The following is a 20,641-nucleotide window of genomic DNA, read 5'->3' as shown; positions in this document are numbered from 1 at the left end:
CACCCCCCCAATAAAGGGGTCCCCCTCTCCAGAGCACCCCAGGCCTCGGCTGATAGCCCGGGACCCCTGGAGCGGTGGGTGCTGGTTGATAGTGTAGTGCATTTGAAAGCGTTGAAAATATTGTCTATTGCTGTGGAAATACAGGTCCTAGCAAGCCTCCCCCACATGCTGGTACTTGGAGAACCACAAGTACCAGCATGCGGGGCATTACGGGCCCGCTGGTACCTGTAGTTCCACAGCAAAAGCAATATTAAAATAAACACAGGATACACACACCGTACAAAGTAAAAGTTTATTAAACATACATGCACACACACATGTACACTGAAGCCCATCGGTCCTCTTCTCCAAGTAGAATCCATAGGGTACCTGTAAAAAAAATATCCATACTCACCGTCTCCTATGCGAATTTCGGGTCCTCTTCGTTCCATGTAGGCAATCCATGGGGTCTTGGCAAAACAAAAAAACGCAAATACACGAGCCACCGGACACAGTACCGTCCTCTACGGGCAGTACTTCCCGAATGAGAGCTCAGCGGCGGGATTTCACTATGGAAACCCCTGTGCTGAGCGCTGATTGGCTGAAAGAGGCGTCTTCCACCTCTCAGCCAATGAACGGGTCCCACGGATCTTTTTTTATTTTTTATTTTACCAAGGCTTTTATTTGTTTTTTAAACACAGCAGCACAGACGGATCTCACTGATCCGCCGTGCATCTGTGTTTATTTCTTTACAGACCGATGCATGCATCACGGATCTCCCTGATCTGTGCAAGCATCTGTCTGCTATCCTGAATGATCTAAAAATTGCTCACGATATCGCATCGTGAGCACATCGTCTAGTGTGTACGAACCTGTGATATAAGGGCTGTTGATGTTCCTATGAGAAACAGTGTCTGGGATACCAGAGTCTTGACCATATGTATTTGTGTTATTCCTCTCTTCACCTTTATTCATTCTTCTAGAGCAGTGGTGTCAAACTCTGGCCCCTTCAGCTGCAGTGGAACTACACATCCCAGCATGCACTTCCACTGTTTTGCTATTAGGGGTTGCTAAAACTGTGGCAGGGCATGCTGGGACATGTCCCACAGCAGCTGAAGGGCCCGAGTTTGACATCACTGTTCTAGAGTATCTGGATAGGTAACCATGGATCTGATCACTACGGAACGCAGACTGCGAATGCAATAGCAATTACGCAAGCAGTTCAACTGCGATAGTATACTAATTCATTGCGATCGCAATGGCACGCTGCAATACATAAGGACGTCTACTTTACCTTACACACATCCGTGTTGTTTAGCAAGATTGCAAGACCATCGGTACAATCGAGCTCTGACCTTACTCAGAAATGGCTAACTTCCACGCACGCTATGAGACCTCAGGCTGTGTAGGGCATCGCAGTGGATAATTTATGCACGCTCCTGCAATGGTGTTCAAACGCACCAGCACGCCTGCATGCCGCCGAAACCCCCCCACCCCGTCTCCACCCACAAACGGCTAGTTTGCGCATTGCAATGCGTACACATGCGCGGTACGCAACTATCATCTGATTGCGTGCGTATTAGCAACTGCATTCCTTGCTGAATCAGGCCCCATGTTAGTAAATATGCGCACAGTACCTATGATTACGAATTGTAACATTACCATGTGCTCATGTGTCGTTATATTTGTTAAATGAGAGACCACTCGCATTTGTATTATGTTACATGTTTATATTTTTCATAAAAAATATTGAAATAAAAACAATCAAACTTGAAGTTACCTCAGAAACTGACAGTACTTCAATGGATGAACATATAGAACAATAGTACATACAGACGTGTTTTCATACATCATTGCGGTATGCAAAAAATGTACTGGAATTGAATTCTATTACAATTGAACTAGTAGGAGAATTGGCGGTATGGCCTACCACAGTATGCCAGCCCCTAATATATATGTGTCCTCCTATTTCTAGCCTTAATACATCATGTGCCGCAAGATGCATGGCACAAGTGAGACGCAGGTCCCAGGCGATGTCTGTTTAGCTTCTTTTTTTTGCTGAAAATCCTTCTTAGTCGCAATGTGATGCGACTCGGACACACCAGCAGTCTGTGCTGATTCATGTGATATGTGACAATTGTATATCTGTGTGCAACTGAGTCACTAAATCTATATACAAAGTGCAACGATGCAGCGGCCGCGTTTTTTTTCCACGCCACGTTCCGTTTTGCTTCATATACAGACTCAGGGCCATATCCAATTAGCCCCGAACACTGTTCGGGCGCTAATTGATCGCCACGATGGGTGAAAAACGGGGATGTTTCGCCGATAATCCTCGATTTTCGCCGATATTTTTTTCCTCCCTATCCTATTAATTTGGGCGAATTAATAGGATAGTTCGCCCGTTAACACATAGGAGCCGCGATAAGCTCGCGGCCCTATGTGTTCTTGCCTTTTGTTGGGCGAAAAAACGGCACTTGTTGTGGATTATTTTTCGGGACACATCAGGTTCCGAAAAAAAAAAAACCCTGATAAGTGCCGTTGTCAGGCCGACTTCGGGGCTAATTGGATAGCCCTGAGCGAGCAGCGAGCGAGCTAATTAGCCACTAATTGGATATGGCCCTCAGTTGCATGCAGATATACAAGTATCACATATTAAATTAATCAGCACAGTCTCCTGGTGCGTCCTAGTACATTGCATTGCGACTAAGAAGCATTTTTATAAAAAAAAAACGCCAGGCGCTAGCAGAGTTGCACGGGACCTGGCGGCTCACTCACACCAGGGGCTTTTTGGCGTGACTGCAGCAAAGATGTGAAAGGACACATCCTTATAAGATTGAGGGGTCTATTTACTAAGCGGTGTTAGGAGACAGAGTGAAAAGTGATAAAGTGCCAGCCAATTAGCTCCTAACTGTCATTTTTCAAAGCCTGTGAGATGGCAGTTAGGAGCTGATTGGCTGGCACCTTATCACTTTTCACCCTGTCGCCTAACACTGCTTAGTCATGTAGCAGTGTTGGCAGGAATGTTGGCGTAGGATCGGACAGTTGCAGCGCCGTAATAGGGTTCAAATGCACCCTGTGCCAGCCTGCCCCTCATTGCCCGATGTTGCGCAGAGTGGGCAGGGTTGGCAGCACCGGTTAGTGCAGCCCTGACGAAGCATCTTGAGGATGCTCCAACCGGCTGTATAGGTTGCAAGGTGTCTGGAGTGTCTAAAGGGTGTTCTGGCGGCGCTGCAGCAGCGATCCTGGCTGCAGGGTGTCTGTCTGGAACACTCTGGCTGCAGGGTGCCTGTCTGAAACACTCTGGCTGCACTGCAGCAGTGATCCTGGCTGCAGGGTGCCTGTCTATAGTGCTCTGGCAGCACTGTAGCAGCGATCCTGGCTGCAGGGTGCCTGTCTGAAACACTCTGGCTGCACTGCAGCAGTGATCCTGGCTGCAGGGTGCCTGTCTATAGTGCTCTGGCAGCGCTGTAGCAGCGATCCTGGCTGCAGGGTGCCTGTCTGAAACACTCTGGCTGCACTGCAGCAGTGATCCTGGCTGCAGGGTGCCTGTCTATAGTGCTCTGGCAGCGCTGTAGCAGCGATCCTGGCTGCAGGGTGCCTGTCTGGAACACTCTGGCCGCAGGGTGCCTGTCTGAATCAATTCGGGTGCAGGGTGCCTGTCTGAAACACTCTGGCTGCACTGCAGCAGTGATCCTGGCTGCAGGGTGCCTGTCTGGAGCTCTCTCTAATGGTGCTGCAGCAGCAATCCTGGCTTCAAGGTGCCATTCCAGGCACCGGAGCCTGTTCATACAAAGGGAAAATCTACACCCACCAGCCAGCAACTGACTGTATGAGAATGTCTGAAAATTACCCGATTTATTTTTCTTAAATCAGTCGCCGGCATTTGCGCTCATTTTGAAACTAAACACGCAGCAAATTCAGTCTGGTTTGGTGACTGGCGGCATTGCCCATGTGTGAGGTCAGCATTAGAGAAGCCTCATTTTCTATGTTATTTATGTAGTGTAATGATATTCCACAGAGAACGCAATCAGAGAACGTTACTCAGGCACATCAGTTACTGCCCCAGTGAAGCTTGCAATGTAAATTCTCTACCACAGTCACACAAACGTGTACACACCATGACCAAATTAGCCCCATGCCAATTATACTTCCATGCAGCCTGTGTGTTTTTTTTGACCGTGGGAGGAAACTGACTCTACATGGAAAAAAACAAACTAAACCCACTCAGATATCATCCTGGAAATAATCCATGGCCTCTGATCTTGTGAGGCAGCAATGCTAACCACAGGGCTAATGTGCTGCCATAATCAATGATGTGTGTTTCCCCATCCTGTACCTCTGCATCCGTTGGGCATCAAGGCCCCCCCCCCCCCTTCCCCGGATCCCCACTTGTGCTCTTTAAGGGGGTGGCCACAGGGGGGTGCGGGAGAGTAGACAAGTAACTGGGCCCCCCAATTTCTGGTTCCAGCTCTGGTAATATCTGTCATAAAGCTAATATTTACCCCAAAATGTCTTTCCTTTGTGACCCCAGAAATAGCTTTTGCCAGAACTCCTATAAATCCCCATAGCGGTTTTTGTGGCTTTGTATCTTTTCAATATTCGGTTCTGGTGAGGGCCAAGCGATTGCAGTGATACCACTATGTGCTGGGGTTGCGGCTGTCTGTTCACCTTACTTATTTGACATTTCCATTTGGATACCACAGGACAGACGATTCCCATTACTTGTCATGATATTTTTTTATTTTACATTATATTTATATTGTAATTGTCAATACAATCTTCTCTTGTGCATGTGATGCTTCCCTATAATAGTGTTTCTCAGACTCGGGGCGCCTATCCATTATTCTTAAATGTAGGTGAAAATATAATTTTTGTCCCCATTCATTAAACAGGTAACACAGAAGATTTCACTAAAATCTCCTGCTTACCTGTCATACCCGAAGCGGAACATGGTCCCCGTAACCTCCTTACTGAGAAATTTTGGATCCCCCCACCCGGATCCAACGATGGTCCTGATTCAGCACTGATCGCAGCTGCGTAATCGCACGCAATGAAACTGCGGAAATATGCTAATGTCTGCAACCGCTCAGCCAGCATAGAGACGCCCACTGCCGCTTTCTCACATCCGTAACACCTCGCAGTCCTGCGTATACATCGGAGCATATCGGTCCCTCACGCACAATTACAGCAGCTCTGACCTGTCTCAGAATTTGCAAGTTTCGTCGCACGAAGCGAGTACACAAGCTGTGTATGCCGTCGCAGTGGCTAATTTATGCACACCCATGTAAGGCGTTCAAACGGACAGGCACACCTGCGTTTCTGCAACCACTTTCCTGTCACCATCCCCAAACGCTCACGGCGTCACCCCCCACTCTCCCGTCACCACCCCCAAATGCTCTCTCTGCGATGGATTCCACAGTGCATCCATAATTGCAGTGCGCTCACCGTGCTCGCGCAGTGCGGTGCATACGCATGCGCAGTACGCAACAGTCGGACGATCCGCATACGCGGTTGCAATTGCAATCCATGCTAAATCAGAGGGTCATTCAGACCCGCTCGTGAGCGTCAGGATGCTCGCAAGCGGGTCGATGTTCCCCACTGCGCATGCGCACGACGGAGGGAGCTCCGTCATGCGCATGCGCGAGACCCGGGGAGCGACGGGCTTTCCATCGCTCCGGGTCTCGCACCAAAGGGGGCGTGCTGTCGATGTTGATTGACAGCACGCCCCCTTTGGTGGGCATGCCGGGGGCGTGCCTGCCAGACGGAGGCGTTCCCATGGGAACGCCTACCGTCTGAAGCCGGCCCCACTGACATCACTAGTGATGTCAGTGGGAGTGATTTTGGCTCTGATAGAGCCAAAATCACTCCAGGGCTTGTGGCAGGGAGACCCTACCGCAGGATCTCCGTCGCAAGTCCGATGGTCAAGACCATCGCGACCATCTTTTTGGCCGCTCGCATATGCTGTGGGTGGTCACCCACAGCTATACGAGCGGCCAGGAGGCCGCTCCATTTTCATGGAGGAGGGCCCTGATTCAGAGCGAGCGCTCTGGTCAGAGCGTTCAGCTCTGAATCAGGCCCTCAGGCCCTAAATTCATAATTAATAGTTATGTAAAATGGAAAAAAATCATTTCTAGTTTTTGATTAAACAAATTATTCTACAGAACGGAAACACAGAAATTCCAAGGAGTCCAGCCCCCACAGGGAAAAACAAAAAACACACACACATTGTCCCCGACAGGGAAAAAAACATTGTTCCCCACAGAGGACAAAAATCCATAAAATAGCCCCCAAGATTATAAAAACACACACATCCTTCTCATCAAGGAAGAAAAACCACTCACATTGTTCTCATCAACTTTGTAAGGCGCTACGGAACACTTGTGGCGCATATAAATAAATTATAATAATAATAATCAAGGAAGAAAAAAAACACACATTGTCCCCGACAGGGAAAAAAAACACAAAACAAATATGAAACAAATAGACTCAATGATTGCTCCCATAGAAAAAAAAATAACACACATTGATTCATTGCCCCCTCAGCCAGAACAAAAATAAAACAAACATTGATTCCCACCAGCATTCTACAGAAGACAGAGTGACCTCACCTACTGGGCTGTCACAGATAGCTGCATAGCTAATTACAGGAGACCAGCCTCCAGTCGCTCCAGTAAGTCCAGACCAGGCCAGTGGGTTGGAACTTGATCCCACTCCCTCACCCGGGTCCTCAGCACCTCATCACTATCCTCAGCCCACATCATCATGCTCAGGCCTCAGCCCCTCATCACCATCCACAGCCGCTCATCACCTTCCTCAGCCCCTCATCACCTTCCTCTGCCCCTCATCACCTTCCTCAGCCCCTCATCACCTTCCTCAGCCCCTCATCCCCATCCTCAGCCCCTCATCACCATCCTCAGCCCCTCATCACCATCCTCAGCCCCTCATCACCATCCTCAGCCCCTCATCACCATCCTCAGCCCCTCATCACCTTCCTCAGCACCTCATCACCATCCTCAGCCCCTCATCACCTTCCCCAGCCCCTCATCGCTGTCCTCAGCCCTCATCCCCATCCTCAGCCTCTCATCATCATCCTCACTCCGCAGCCCAAAACCCCTCATCGCCTTCCTCAACCTCAGAACCTCATCACCATCCTCATTCCTCAGCCCCTCATTACGTTCCTCAGCCTTCATCAGCATCCTCAGCCCAAAAGCCCTCATCACCATCCTCAGCCCCCCCATCACCTTGCTCAGCCCCCAGCCCCTCACGAATGCAGCCTGCCTCAGCAGTGGCGGGGACAATGTGCGATGATGTGACCTATATCGTCACGCCGCCGCATCGCAGTCTGCAAGGTCCCACCTGGCCGTGTCTGAGCAACCTGGAAGAGTCCAGTTCTGCCGGGGCCAGGCTACAAGGGAGCTGCAAGTTATGTATGGGTCCTGTCGGCTACTGCACTCCGCCCACACCAGTGCAGCTCGAACCGGCCCTGCACAGCATTGAGGTCATGGGTCAATTCCTTATATGTGTGTAAGGGGGGTTGGGAAGTGATTAACCGAGCTTGTTGGAGGGCCCTCAGCTGCTTAAGGGGAGGAATGTCTCCCTTTGCTGTGCTTCTAAGTGGGTCAAATGTGCCCCTTTGCAGCTCCACACGTAGAATATTGTTATTTTATTTTTTCAAAGGGGTGTGGCCATACCTCTCAAATTTGGTCACCTTCCTCTGCTACCTGGGCCCTGTATGTATGGAGTTTGTATGTTTTGCATGTGTATGCATGGGTTTCCTCTGGGTGCTCCCTTTTCCTCCTACAATCCAAAAAAACATACTGGTAGGTTAATTGGTTTCGGTCCAAAATGTGTGTGTGTCCATGCGGTAGGGGATATACTGTAGATTGTAAGCTCCTCTGCGGCAGGGGCTGATGTGAATGACTATAATACTCTCAGTAAATCGCTGTGGAATGTGTGTATGCACTGTATAATGACGGTCACTAAATAAAAAAGCTGATACAATGGAGATGATTGCTGTATAGGCAGCACAGTTAGCATTGGAACCAGTAACCTAGGTAATGATTGTGTTTTGCTGTTTCTCATTTGCCATTATTGCTCGCTAATACAGATTTGGTGCACTAGCAAATGTGTCTCTTTATTATACACAGGTTTGGGTAACAGCAGGTAAATGGTACAGTTGGCTGGGCGAGCAGAATACATATCATTTAAAGTTGCAGCTTGTTTTGCAAAGTTTAACTTAGTGTCCCGGGCAGGATGCTGACTACATCCCCGGAGACTACTGACAGACAAGCTAAAGTACATTGGGAAAACACTCTCCTTTCAGTAGCTTGAAGCAGCGCGGCGCCTTATGTTTGGTCAGTGTTATGGAATCTTTTACATATATATTTACATTTTTGTTTGATGCAGGTGTTCCATGTACCTTAGTTATAATTTGCCTTCCATCTGTTTCCCTAACAGTGCTTAGTTGCCGTTTGCATAGGCCATTTCAGATCCTTAAGGAATATTTCTCGTATGGCGTGTACTCTCTTCCCCGGTGATTCATTAGCACTTCTATAGCGTTGTTGTTGACCCTACCCAGATGCCTGTGGTTGTCAAGTTTCTTATATCAGTTTATCTAGCACATGGAAGTTCCACTTTGGGCCTGCAGATGGCAGTAAACAATAAACAAACAATTCGCTGTCCTGCTCTTCCATGCATCCATCCACTGCGCTAATTGTTTCAGCAAGGCTCAGGATCTCAGCAGTATGGGTTAAAAATGATCAGGCTACCGCTTAACTCTGGCAAAGCCATAAATATATATTTGGTTGGTAAAATATGCTGTCCTATATATGTCCCAAAAATGCAAATTTGATAGTAGTTCTTTTGTCCTCCTATTGACTTACGCACATAGCCTGGTTGGGTATATTGGACAATAATACATAGGGACAATTGTAGAGCCAGACGTCAGTTTCACAAGACTGCGTGTTAAATTCTTGTGCCTTTTGCTAGAAAATTTGCAATCAGTGAATGTGGGACCGGTTGAATGTTAATAAAATAAAATAATAATAAATTTATCTGGATTTTTCCCAGGTAAATAACAATTAATTTTGAATTGTTTAGCTCCAAACTATTGTAGATATTTAACAATACTTGCTTGCCAGGACGGCACGCCTCAAATCTGGCTGTCACGATCGAAGCACTCTATTGCCGCTCTCTTAACGCAGCGGCGAATTACTCCACTTGCCACTTGCGCATTTGCAAATGGTAAAGCGCACTGTTGGCTGAGCAATGGGAAATTGTAGCTAACGCAATCTGGAGATTATATTCGCTACAGGGGACTAGCTACAAAAGTCTATGCTGTAATAGGTTGATGAATTGTGCGCATTTGGGGTCTATGTACTAAGCCCTGTAGTACCAACCAATCAGCTCCTGTCATTTTTCAAACACGAGCCTGTAAAGTGACAGTTAGGAGCTGATTGGCTGGTACTTTATCTCCGTCCACTTTATCTCTCTCCAAGGCTTCGTACATAGTCCCTTCTGTTAGAAATATATTGGGATGGCGGTATCTGATTGTAACGGGAAACAGTCGGGAAGCCGGCGGTCGACATTGCGTCCGCCGGCTTCCCGACTGTTTCCCGTTACCATCCCGACTGCTTAATCCCGGCAAGGGTTAAATGACAGGCGTCGAAATCTCAACACCTGCCATTTTACTTACGCCAGGAGACCGGCGCCCAGCATCCCGATCGAAGTGATGCCGGGAGACGGGCGCGGACAGCCGCGGGGGGCGGGGAGGGTTAGGTTTAGGGCTCCCAGGGGGGACTTAGGGTTAGGCACCTCCTGGGAGTTTAGGTCAGGTTAGGGGAAGGGGGGTTTAGGTTTAGGTACTTAGAGGGGGGATTAGGGTTAGGCACTTGGGGGGGAGGTTAGGGTTAGGCACCCCTAAGGGAGGGTTAGGGGGTAGAATAGGTTAGTTTATACTTACCTTCCAACGTTCGGGATTTCCACCTGTGTCGGGCTGCAGCTGCCGGGATTTGCGACATGCGGACGGCGGTAAATCATACTGATGCCGATGGTAACTATGTAAACATCTGAGAAATCAGTGATTTTTTTTTTAGACTAGTGGATTTATAAATATCCTAGATATTGAATTTATCCTTTGTCCAGTGAAAATGGTCTGTTCTGCCGAAGTTAGCGTTTGATAGATAGGACTCTTATACTCTTCTGCAGTGTGAATGAATTGCAGCAGGCTGTACCAGAAAGTCATGTAAGAGCCAGTGTGTAGCCAGTCAGGAAGGGCAGCCGCTGCTGGTTTTCTAACGGGAATGGTGCAATTTCAGCCACTCTCCCGCGCATCTGCAGCACACACTTACATAAATCTAGTGTGTCTCTTTTAAAGTGCAGAGGGCCTGATTCAGACCAGGACGCTATTTGCAGCCGCTCGCTGGCTAAAAGGGGCCGGCTATTTAAATAATGCTCTCGCACTGCGTCGCGTAAAGCCGTCCACTAAGTAACAGCGAGCGGCTGCACTATGCGCTCGCACCTTTATAAAGACACTCGCAACACACGTCATCTCCGCCAGTTGTAGAATTAATCGGGAACATCGAGAGCCATCGGAGCTGCTCGCAGCACTTGTGGTAGCCTTTTCCCACCACAACATTGCGAGCAGTTCAGGCTAAAATACAACCCAGTCACGTGTGTAATGACGCTACTTTGCTAATTATGCACACCCATTAAACGCCGTTCTGACGGTCGGGCACACCTGCGTTGGCACATCCACACCCCTGTTTACAAGCACCTTCCCCTGTTCCCACCCGCAAACGGCACTATCTGTCACTCAAAATAGCGGGCCGACTGCGGGCTGCGGGCGAGCACTTTCCCATCGCAATGACTGGTTCGCGCACGCGCATTGCGACTCATACGATTGCACAGATTGTGAAAAATCGCTCAATGCGAGCGAGCGCAGCATAGCGTCCTGGGTCTGAATCAGGCCCAGGGTCCTTATAATGTTGGTGCAGAAGCTGAACTGTAGCAATAACTTGGTGCAGAATTCTAGATCTGATTATATTCTCTTTGTACTTAGTGCCAGATAACCTTGTGCTGAGGATTCTGGCTGCCCGCCTGAGCAGCTTGGAGTGTGCCACACGTGGCTGGGTACTGCACGGATTCCCGAGAGATGTGGAGCAGGCTGCAATGCTGAGTGATGCTGGATTTATCCCTAACAGGTAACACTTGGTCTCGCTGATTTTCACTTATTGCTTATTCTTTACAATTACAGTGAGCAGACATGCTAGAAAACTGCCCAGTAATCAAGAAAAGAGTTAATAGCCCATTTATAACCAATCAGATCTTGGCTTTCATTTTTTAACCTGTACTAGACAGATATAGGGAGGAGATTTTATAAAGCTTGGAGAGCGATAAAATTGTGAGAGATAAAGCACCAACCATTCAGCTCCTAACTGTCATTTTACAAGCTGTGGGGTCTGTGTACTAAGCCTGGGAGAGTGATAAAGTGGACGGAGATAAAGTACCAACCAATCAGCTCCTAACTGTCATTTTACAAGCTGTGGGGTCTGTGTACTAAGCCTGGGAGAGTGATAAAGTGATAAAGTGGACGGAGATAAAGTACCAACCAATCAGCTCCTAACTGTCATTTTACAAGCTGTGGAGTCTGTGTACTAAGCCTCGGAGAGTGATAAAGTGGACGGAGATAAAGTACCAACCAATCAGCTCCTGTCATTTTACAAGCTGTGGGGTCTGTGTACTAAGCCTCGGAGAGTGATAAAGTGGACGGCGATAAAGTACCAACCAATCAGCTCCTAACTGTCATTTTTCAAACACAACCGGTAATTAAATCTCCCCCATAATGTGATTGGTATTAGCTACAGAACCTGTTTTCAGAAATTTCTCACTTTCATATTTAGGGCCGCGAAAAGTGCCGCCTGGCGAAAAGCGGATTGAATTCGCCTGTTTTGCCGCAATGTTTTCTGCATGTGCGTCCCCACTTTTCGCCCTATTCAGTTGTAAAACAGGCGAAAACGCGGATAGGCGAATGTTCTTCAAAGCGAAACTAGCGAAAAGGACCTCTTTTTTGGGGGGGGAAATCAGTCTGTACCCCATAAAAAGCTTCAGTGACCCTGGGACTCAATATAGAATAGTATTAATATCCCTAATAAAGGTATTTAGTGATCTTATTTTGCTTCAAAGGGCTGTTATATGCATATTTGCATATGCGTTGAAAAATGATAGAAAGCAATGATGTTTTTTCTGCAAAATAAGTACCGAGGCTAAATTTGGGGTACATGTAAATGGGTACTAGTGTATTTTGATGTCTCTAAAATTTCGATTTAAAAAATCTCAAAATACACCAGCTGCAGCCTCCTGCAATCCCAAAAACACCTGTCCCATCCATATAGCCCCCCCCCAAAGTACCAGCCCCCCACACACACACACACTTTTTTTTTCCATTTTCCAACACTCTTTTCATTTTCGCCCTGTCTTTTTTTGGGGTGAATTAAGTTTTTATTTTATTTTTTATTTTTTTTGTCCTATTAGTCATTAGGGAGGGGGGTGTCCAAAGGGTTATGAACCACGGGCCTGATTCAGAGCTGAACGCTCTGACCAGAGCGCTCGCTCTGAATCACGGCACTCCTACCTTTTTTTGGAGCGTCCTCATGGACGCTCGCATAGCTGTGGGTTACCACCCACAGCTATAGCGAGCGTCCATGATGATGGTCGCGATGGTCTTGACCATCGCGACCATCGGGCTTGCGACAGAGACCCTGCGGTAGGGTCTCGCTGCCGCAAGCCCTGGAGTGATTTTGGCTCTATCAGAGCCAAAATCACTCCCACTGACATCACTAGTGATGTCAGTGGGGCCGGACCCAGACGGTAGGCGTTCCCATGGGAACGCCTCCGTCTGGCAGGCACGCCCACCAAAGGGGGCGTGCTGTCAATCAACATCGACAGCACGCCCCCTTTGGTGCGAGACCCGGAGCGACAGCTTGGCTGTCGCAGTCCGGGTCTCGCGCATGCGCACGACGGAGCTCCCTCCGTCATGCGCAGTGTGGAACATCGACCCGCTTGCGAGCGTACTGCCGCTCGCGAGCGGGTCTGAATGACCCCCCAAGTCCTCACATTTGTACCCCAAAATATGGATTTTGCACTTCTTTTCTCCTGCCTTTTGCTGGAGAAACTTTTTCGCCTATGGAGTTTTCGCCTATGTGAAAACTCTGGGAAATTGAATATGGAGATACTTTGGAAACAGTCAAAAGGCACAAATCTGAGAAAACTTTTCTCCAACGGCACTTTTCGCGGCTAATTGAATACGGCCCATTAGATGCTGAAGTTGATGTAGTGGGTTTTTTTCCAACATAAATCACTGTTGGAGACTGTAAGAAGAATGGTGATAAATTACCATTTTTGCTTGGTTTGTTGTTTTCATGCTATTATTAGTCACACCTCCCAACCACCCAGACTTTAGCTGGACAGTCCTGCTTTCCGGACACAGGGCCTGATTCAGACCCGCTCGCAAGCGGGTCCATGGTGGCCCAGTGCGCAAGCGCGAGCTCCGGAGCTAGCGCAAAAAGCACTCGCTCTGTGGCTCACTACAAAAGGGGCGGCTGTCGATGTTGATCAACAACTCGCCCAGTTTTGTAGGCGTGGCCGAGGGGGTGGCTTCACAAACGGAGGCGTTCCTAAGCGAACGCCTGCCGTTTGTGGGCGGCCCCACTGACATCACCAGTGATGTCAGTGAGAGAGCTTCCGGCTCTATTAGAGACCAAAGCTCTCTGGGGCTTGCGGCCACGAGACCCTACCACAAGGGTCTCGTCGCAAGCCCGAAGGTCGCGATGGTCTTGACCATCGCGAACATCATCCTGGCCGCTCGCAATAGCTGTGGGTGGTCACCCACAGCTATGCGAGCGGCCAGGAGGCCGCAACTAAAAAAAACAGCGCCCGTCCTGATTCAGAGCGAGCGCTCGCTTTTTGCGAGCGCCTCTGAATCAGGCCCACTGTCGCACCTGCGGGCTGCATGCTTGCAACATGTTTAGGAGAGGCTGGGGCCAGCCCAGCAGCTTGGAAAGCACTGAGCACACCTCCAGCATGATGAGCAACGGGGGTGTGACACACAGCCACGCCCCCAAACTGACATGTAACCAAGGTGACGTGCAGCCACACACCCTTTCCAAGCATGCTTCAAAGACTCCCCCTTCCCAAATGTTAGGGGATATGTATTAATGATTTATAATTCTATATAGTGTTATGGACTACCGTGGCAACCACAGACACATGGCACTTGTTGTAGGGAGACTTTGGAACGCCCAACTGAGCTCTGTTTGTTCTGTGTAATGTAAATCCGTCCTCATCCTATCCCCTCTCTGCCATCACATAACATGCTGACAGTCTAAGAGTCTATGGGGTATATTTACTAAAGTGAGAGTTTTTAGAAATGGAGATATTGCCCATAGCAACCAATCAGATTCTTCGTAACATTTAACTAGCACCTTCTAGAAGATAATCGCTATAATCTGATTGGTTGCTATGGGCAACATCTCCACTTCTAAAAACTCTCACTTTAGTAAATATGCCCCTATGTTTGTGTGACTGACATATTTTTGTAACCTCCGGAGAGATTTGAAAAAGAGATAATAATTTGCAGAAGAAAGACAGCTAAGAAAATTGACACATGCTTTACAGATACTTTATGATATAGTCAAATTCAGAACCAAATATTGGATGCAGCTCATGCCTGCGTTATGGTTCTGTAAGTGTTATGTAAGAGGCGAGGATATAAATCATTGTTCTCAGGCATCCTTATTTCTCTGTGTATTTGCATATATATTTGATATTTGTCAGAGCTGCCATAAAGGCACACGCTAACCCAATATCATTTTTCTAATGGAGTTATAAAGAAATCTACGTCTGTAAAAAATAAACAGAAAGGATCTGTACATTCTGTGACCGTATCTATTAGAAACAGGAATTGACCCCTTCACTGCTGGGGGTTTCCTCACTCCTGTGTTGAGCCCGCTGTTCGACGTTTGCACTCCCTACACTCCTACATGAAGGTCGCTAACTTTTATGTAGTACCCACAAAAATGACACCTTTTCAGAAAAACATTGCATTCTCAGCAAACACTTTGGCCCGTATTCAATTTGGAGCGAAAAGCCGTTTTCGCGTTTTTGGTGAAAACTTTTCGCCGATGACGTCATTTTCGCCTGTTTTGGTTTTACGTCGTATTCAATTTGAAAGACTTTTCACCTAGGCGGAAAGTCAATGCCATGTACTAGGCAAAAAGTATCGCCTATAAATAGCAGGCGGAAAAAAGTGCAGAATTGGGGTTTTGGGGTGCAACGTTGAGGGAGCCCCCCTGCAGCCTTCAGACAGTCCCCCAAAAGTAAACAGTGTCCAAAAAAAAACAACACTTAAGGACACCCCAAAAAATTACTTAGAAAAAGGGGGGCGAAAAAAAAAGTTGGGGTACAAAGTTAAAAACTAGCGAACTTGACTCTGGGGGGTCCCCAAGTATGCCCCAGGTGTTTTTTTGATTGCAGGGGCTTACGACAGGTGGATTTTTCACGATTTTTCAGCTTCACTTTAGCAACTTTTAAATATGCTGACCCCCATTTTCAAGTACCCAAAATTTGCTGGGATAAGTTATTTTCTGAAAAAAATACTCCTGAATACTATTCTGCACCACTTATACAAAAACGCTATTTAGCAGCTATTGAGCCCGTTTAAAAACACCAAATACCTTCAGCAAGCCAAATTGGGGGGTACCATAGGGAACCCCCATGTCAGAGCATCTTTTGGGGGGTGTCAGGCTGATTTCCCCAAATCTGACAGTACTTTCCGCCTGTTTAAGTTTCGCCGGGTCCCGTTTTCGCGTACTTTCAAATTAAATACGGGGATAAGCTGGCACGCGCGCGATACTTTTCCGCCTAGGCAAAGTGCACCTAGAACTGCTCTTCTTCATTGAAGTACAAATGAAAGGTTTAAAATGTCTCCCAATAAAAGTATTACAAGGACTGATCTCCGCTAGCTCACATTTCAACTTCTTCAGCAGAGTTGACTTTACTTTGTGTCCCCTCCGCACAACAATCAGCGTCCCTAGAAATAAGCCTAATTCCCTCTTTTGGCCGATGTCAAATTCACTGCAAACACTTGCTTTGGAAATCCATGTGCTTTGGGGAGAATCAAGCAGGGGCGACTCGCACCAGTAGGTCGGGTAGGGATGAGGATCAGGAATGCAGCCAGGATAGGGAATAAATCAACCACTATTCCCTAGAAAGTCTATATGAAAATGGGGGTGATCCAGCGCTCTCTAACCTCAGAAATGTCTTAAATGAGTGTGGTCTCTAATATCCTGCTTTGACCCTACGCGTTTCGCGGACCTGGTGTCTGCTACCACAGGGTGAGAAATATATATATTATTTTTTTTTTGCTACCAGGGTGTCCCAGACTTTATCTGGAAAACTATAGATAATCTATTGCATCCGCGGCCAGCTCTATAAATAGGTTGTTGTACAGGGTGTACAGGGGGTGCCTAAAGCACTGAGGGAAAGACATAATGTAATTCATGTAGTATCATGATAGTTACTGAAACACCTCCCGCACGGTTTCCCTCCACTGACTTATAGGGGCGACAGCTGCCTGCATCTTACCTGTGAAGCTGCTCCTCAACTTTTTAAATTTCTTTTAGGCCCGATTTGCCTTTAAATACAGTTTACTCCTCCCCGTTCTATATGTTTACTATATATGTATATATATCATTTTTTTTTCTCTTACTGTGTTTTTTTTTAATTCAATTTGCGAAAGTCTCAAAAAAACCTTTTTACACGTTGTCATTATGGGGTATTGTGTGTAGAATTTTGAGGACAAAAATAATTTTATTACATTTTGGAATAAGACTAACATAACAAAATGTGGAAAAAGTGAAGCGTTGTGAATATTTTCCGGATGCACTGTATAGAGGTAAAGAAAGAACGGCGGCACTTTCAGGACTTCAAATAGCTGCAACGCTAGTTTATGACCTAGCGTTGCAGCTTATTTGAAGTCCTGTGAGTGCCGCTGTTCTTTCTTAACCTCCAATCGGAGTGAGCTCCTTACCCGGGGAGGGCACCAAGGCAAGTGTATCTTTTTATATAGTCAGTGAGTGCTAGTGTATTGTGTGTGTGTGTGTGTATGTATGTATATATATATATATATATATATATATATATATAATATGGAGGAGTTAATTAGTAAATTGGGGGCCTGTTATGTCCTGTGATGTACGTTGCACACAATGGTTTCAGGTCTTCAGCTTCTCAGTAAAATGACAAATTTCTAGCAGAGAATTTGGACGGCAGAGGAAACTATTTACATTGTCAGCTTTTGTTAGTCTTGTACCTGCTTGTCATTTGCAAAGCTTACATTCTTTTTCAGAAGGATTTGTCGAAGACTAAAGCAATCGCTCAGTATGGAAACCCCAAGCTGTCTCGGGAAAGTAGGGTTACCAGATCAGGCGAGACAGTCACGTATGAAGTGCACAAAGCTGTACGGCAATTATTTCCCAGGCCCGCAGTCTCTCTGATGCAGGCTTGCCGCATGCTTGTGAAAAACCCTGTGCGCTTCATATGTGTGCAAATGTACATGGCCAATCTGGAATATCATTGTCCGATTGTGCGTAGATCATACTGTCCACTTGTCTTTTTTTAGTTATTTACCACCTCAAATGGGCACTCGTTTCCGCTGGGGGCATCCTATGCCAATGGATGGTGTTAGATATATGATGTATTTGACATGGGTTCAGTAAAGGGCAAAATAAGGGTGTGGGATTTGCGTGGTGGGGGTGGGTTTCTAACTATCTGCGAATGTGACTGAGTGTGGATCGGTATTGCGATTACGCACGTAATCGGACGATGGTTGTGTTCTTCGCTTGGGTATGCATCGCAGTGTGCGTGCGTTTGCGCGAAGGCTCCACTGCTATCGCAGTGACTACGCAGACCCATCGCATCGAGTGATTGACAGGAAGTACCATTTGGGGGTGGTGACGTGGGACGATCGGTAAAACGCAGGCGTGCCAGTGCCTTTGAACGCTGTTACAGGGGGCGTGCATAACTTAGCTACTGCGATGCCATACGCAGCAATTCCTGAGTAAGGTCGGACCTTGTGCAAGTGTGCGTGAGGCTGCGATGGTACTCGATGTTACCGATGGTTTCGCAGTGTTGGTAAGTATTAAGGATGTGTGTACAGTAAAGGGGGCGTCCTTATGTTAGACTGCGTGCAGCATTGTGAGTGCAATCATTACCATATCTTCACATATCTCCAAGCATCCACTTCAACACCGGGTTTATGCAGACCTGATTCCGGTGTGAAAGGCGCCGACTCGGGGATATCCTGGGTCGGCGCCGGCTAAATTCTGGGTATGATCCGGATTAGAACCCTGTTCCAACTCCGGGTCAGACCCGGAATTTAGGTGTAAAAGGGGTATAAGTAAGAGGTAGGAGAGAGCTGCATTGGCCATTATAAGTTATAAGTTACATTATGAAAATTGTCCCCAGCACCATGGCTTAGGAAGGTAACACACAGTCCACATTCAGAAGGTTGACATGGACGTTCGGTCGACAACCAATATGTCGCCGTACAGTTAGGTTAAAAAGTTGACGTGTCCAGAATGTGGACATACATTTATTTTATACTTGCCTACTTTCTGATTTTCCTCTCCGGGAGAAGCCCGGAGAGGAGACGCCGGTGGGCGGCGATGAGGTGCGAGCAGCTAGACTATCTGCGTCATTAATCCTCTTCCCCTCACGGTAAAATGCAGATGGTTACCCAAAAAATCTGGAGCCTCCCGCAGGTTCCTGGAGAGTAGACAAATATGATTTTTTGGGGGGCTTATTTTAGCCTAACACTAAACTTAACCCCTAACCCCCAACCTAAACCTAAAAATCAACAAAAAAAAGTATGTTGACATTCTTGTGTCGACATTTTAACCATGTCGACCTAATTGTATGTCGACATATTGGTTGTCTACATTATGACTGTCGATAATCAGAACCTGTCGACATCCTGGAGTCGATCTTCGGAATGCCGACTACTTGGCGGATACCAGTCAATCAGACAGAACCTTGTGTTTTTCGGGGAAGGCCATCTTACCATCCGGTGTGCTCTGCCTTCTCAGCCTGTGGAAATCCCCTCACCATGGGCGCTGAGAGGGGGGGAGCGCGTACAGTTGGCCCAGGCTTCCTAGAGGGGCCCGGGCTTCTTGGAGGGGTCGCCCCCCCCTCACAGCAGCTCAGCACACAGCATTTCTCCTATGGCTTTGGGGGGAAGCGATCACACTGATGGCGCCCCCCCCCCTCTGCTTAGTGCCAGGCTGGAGGGCTTACAGCGCCCCCCTCCCCGGCGCGCAGCGCCATTGATAGTTTATTTTTTTTCAAGGGGGTGTGGCCACGCCTCCCACGATTAGGCCTCCCACGATTAGGCCTCCTTTACCCGGGCCCGGCCAGGCTCTCTACGGCCCTGCCCCTCACTCTCCATTTTTGATGACACAAATGTGGTTTGATTACAAGTCCTCTTTAAAGGGATTACACCAGGACTGAGAGACGTTTCTAGAGGGGGAAATGTACTAAGCCTTCTAAAGAGGACAAATGGATGTGCTACCCCTACCAGCCAATCAGCATCTAGCTATCATTTTATAGACTGTACTAGACAACTGGTAGCTACAATATGATTGGTTGCTATCGATGACACTTCCACTTGTTCTCTACAGAAGAGTTGATACATCTCCCCCTTAGTGCACACCTGTTCAGGATGTATGTGGAGACGGGTCGTCTGTTTTCCTGCCCATCCATATCATGTATTTCAGGATACGACATCCGCTCTTTACACCGTAATGGCGTATACAACGCAAATGTGCTATATTGACTCTGCAGCCTCTATAACAAGACGTAGGAATTGCTCCCCAGATGACTCCCGTGTGGATTAAGCACAATAAACAGCCTATTAATAAAAACTTGAACCGCAGAATGAAGCCGGAATCTGCAGCCAAATCCGGTGGTTGGTAAAGGTTAATAACACCATTACTAGCAGCTCAGTTTTCCATGCGTGTGCAGAGCTTGGTGTAAGCCTTCTCTTACTCCCCGTTAATTGAGCTAATAAAACCTCAGTGACCCGTCCCTGCTGCCATTATCTGCCAGTTTACGGAGACTGGTCTAGAATATTTATCTTTGGATATGGATTTTACCCGCATGCCGGGTTCTCTCTCACAAAGACAGATTGATTATCATGTGAGATCTGAACACTTCAGACAGATATCATGCCCAGTTTTTATGGACATCAATGCTATACTGAGACCGCGGCTGAATAAAACAGCTTTATAATTATAACCGGCCGTTATTTATAAAACATCCCTGGACCTACTGATTAGGACGATTTCCTGCAATCTATTTTTACTATTTTAATATTCAGCAAAATGTACGTTTTCAGATTATTCCACACAAACACCCATCTTTGATTATGTTCGATAATATAAAAAAATCTGTCATATACTATTATACTGCAAAAATCAATGTTTTTTTTTTTTTTTAACTACTCCACAACAGTACCCCAGTGTCCCAATTATGTTTAAATTTAAAGGGTTTCCCGATCTCCCTGTGATTTTGGCACATGAGGGTGGTGGGTGCAGGCATAATATAA

The 20,641-nt window shown here is 47.1% G+C and overlaps 1 protein-coding gene across 2 annotated transcripts in view; it reads left to right on the top strand.

Annotated features, from left to right (window-relative positions):
* AK8 (adenylate kinase 8) overlaps positions 1-20,641 on the top strand; it is a 122,328-nt gene that overhangs the window by 69,749 nt on the left and 31,938 nt on the right. For both annotated transcript variants that reach the window (XM_088460576.1, XM_088460569.1), the window contains one exon: positions 11,042-11,183. In XM_088460576.1, the coding sequence (XP_088316702.1) occupies positions 11,042-11,183 (142 nt within the window). The remainder of the gene's footprint in view (positions 1-11,041; positions 11,184-20,641) is intronic.

Source organism: Taudactylus pleione, unplaced genomic scaffold (genome assembly GCF_031769625.1).
Source record: "Taudactylus pleione unplaced genomic scaffold, aTauple2 ptg000003l, whole genome shotgun sequence".
Classification (NCBI taxonomy): domain Eukaryota; kingdom Metazoa; phylum Chordata; class Amphibia; order Anura; family Myobatrachidae; genus Taudactylus; species Taudactylus pleione.
Note: the sequence above shows the minus strand (reverse complement) of the source record. Positions and strands in the feature narration are given on the sequence as shown.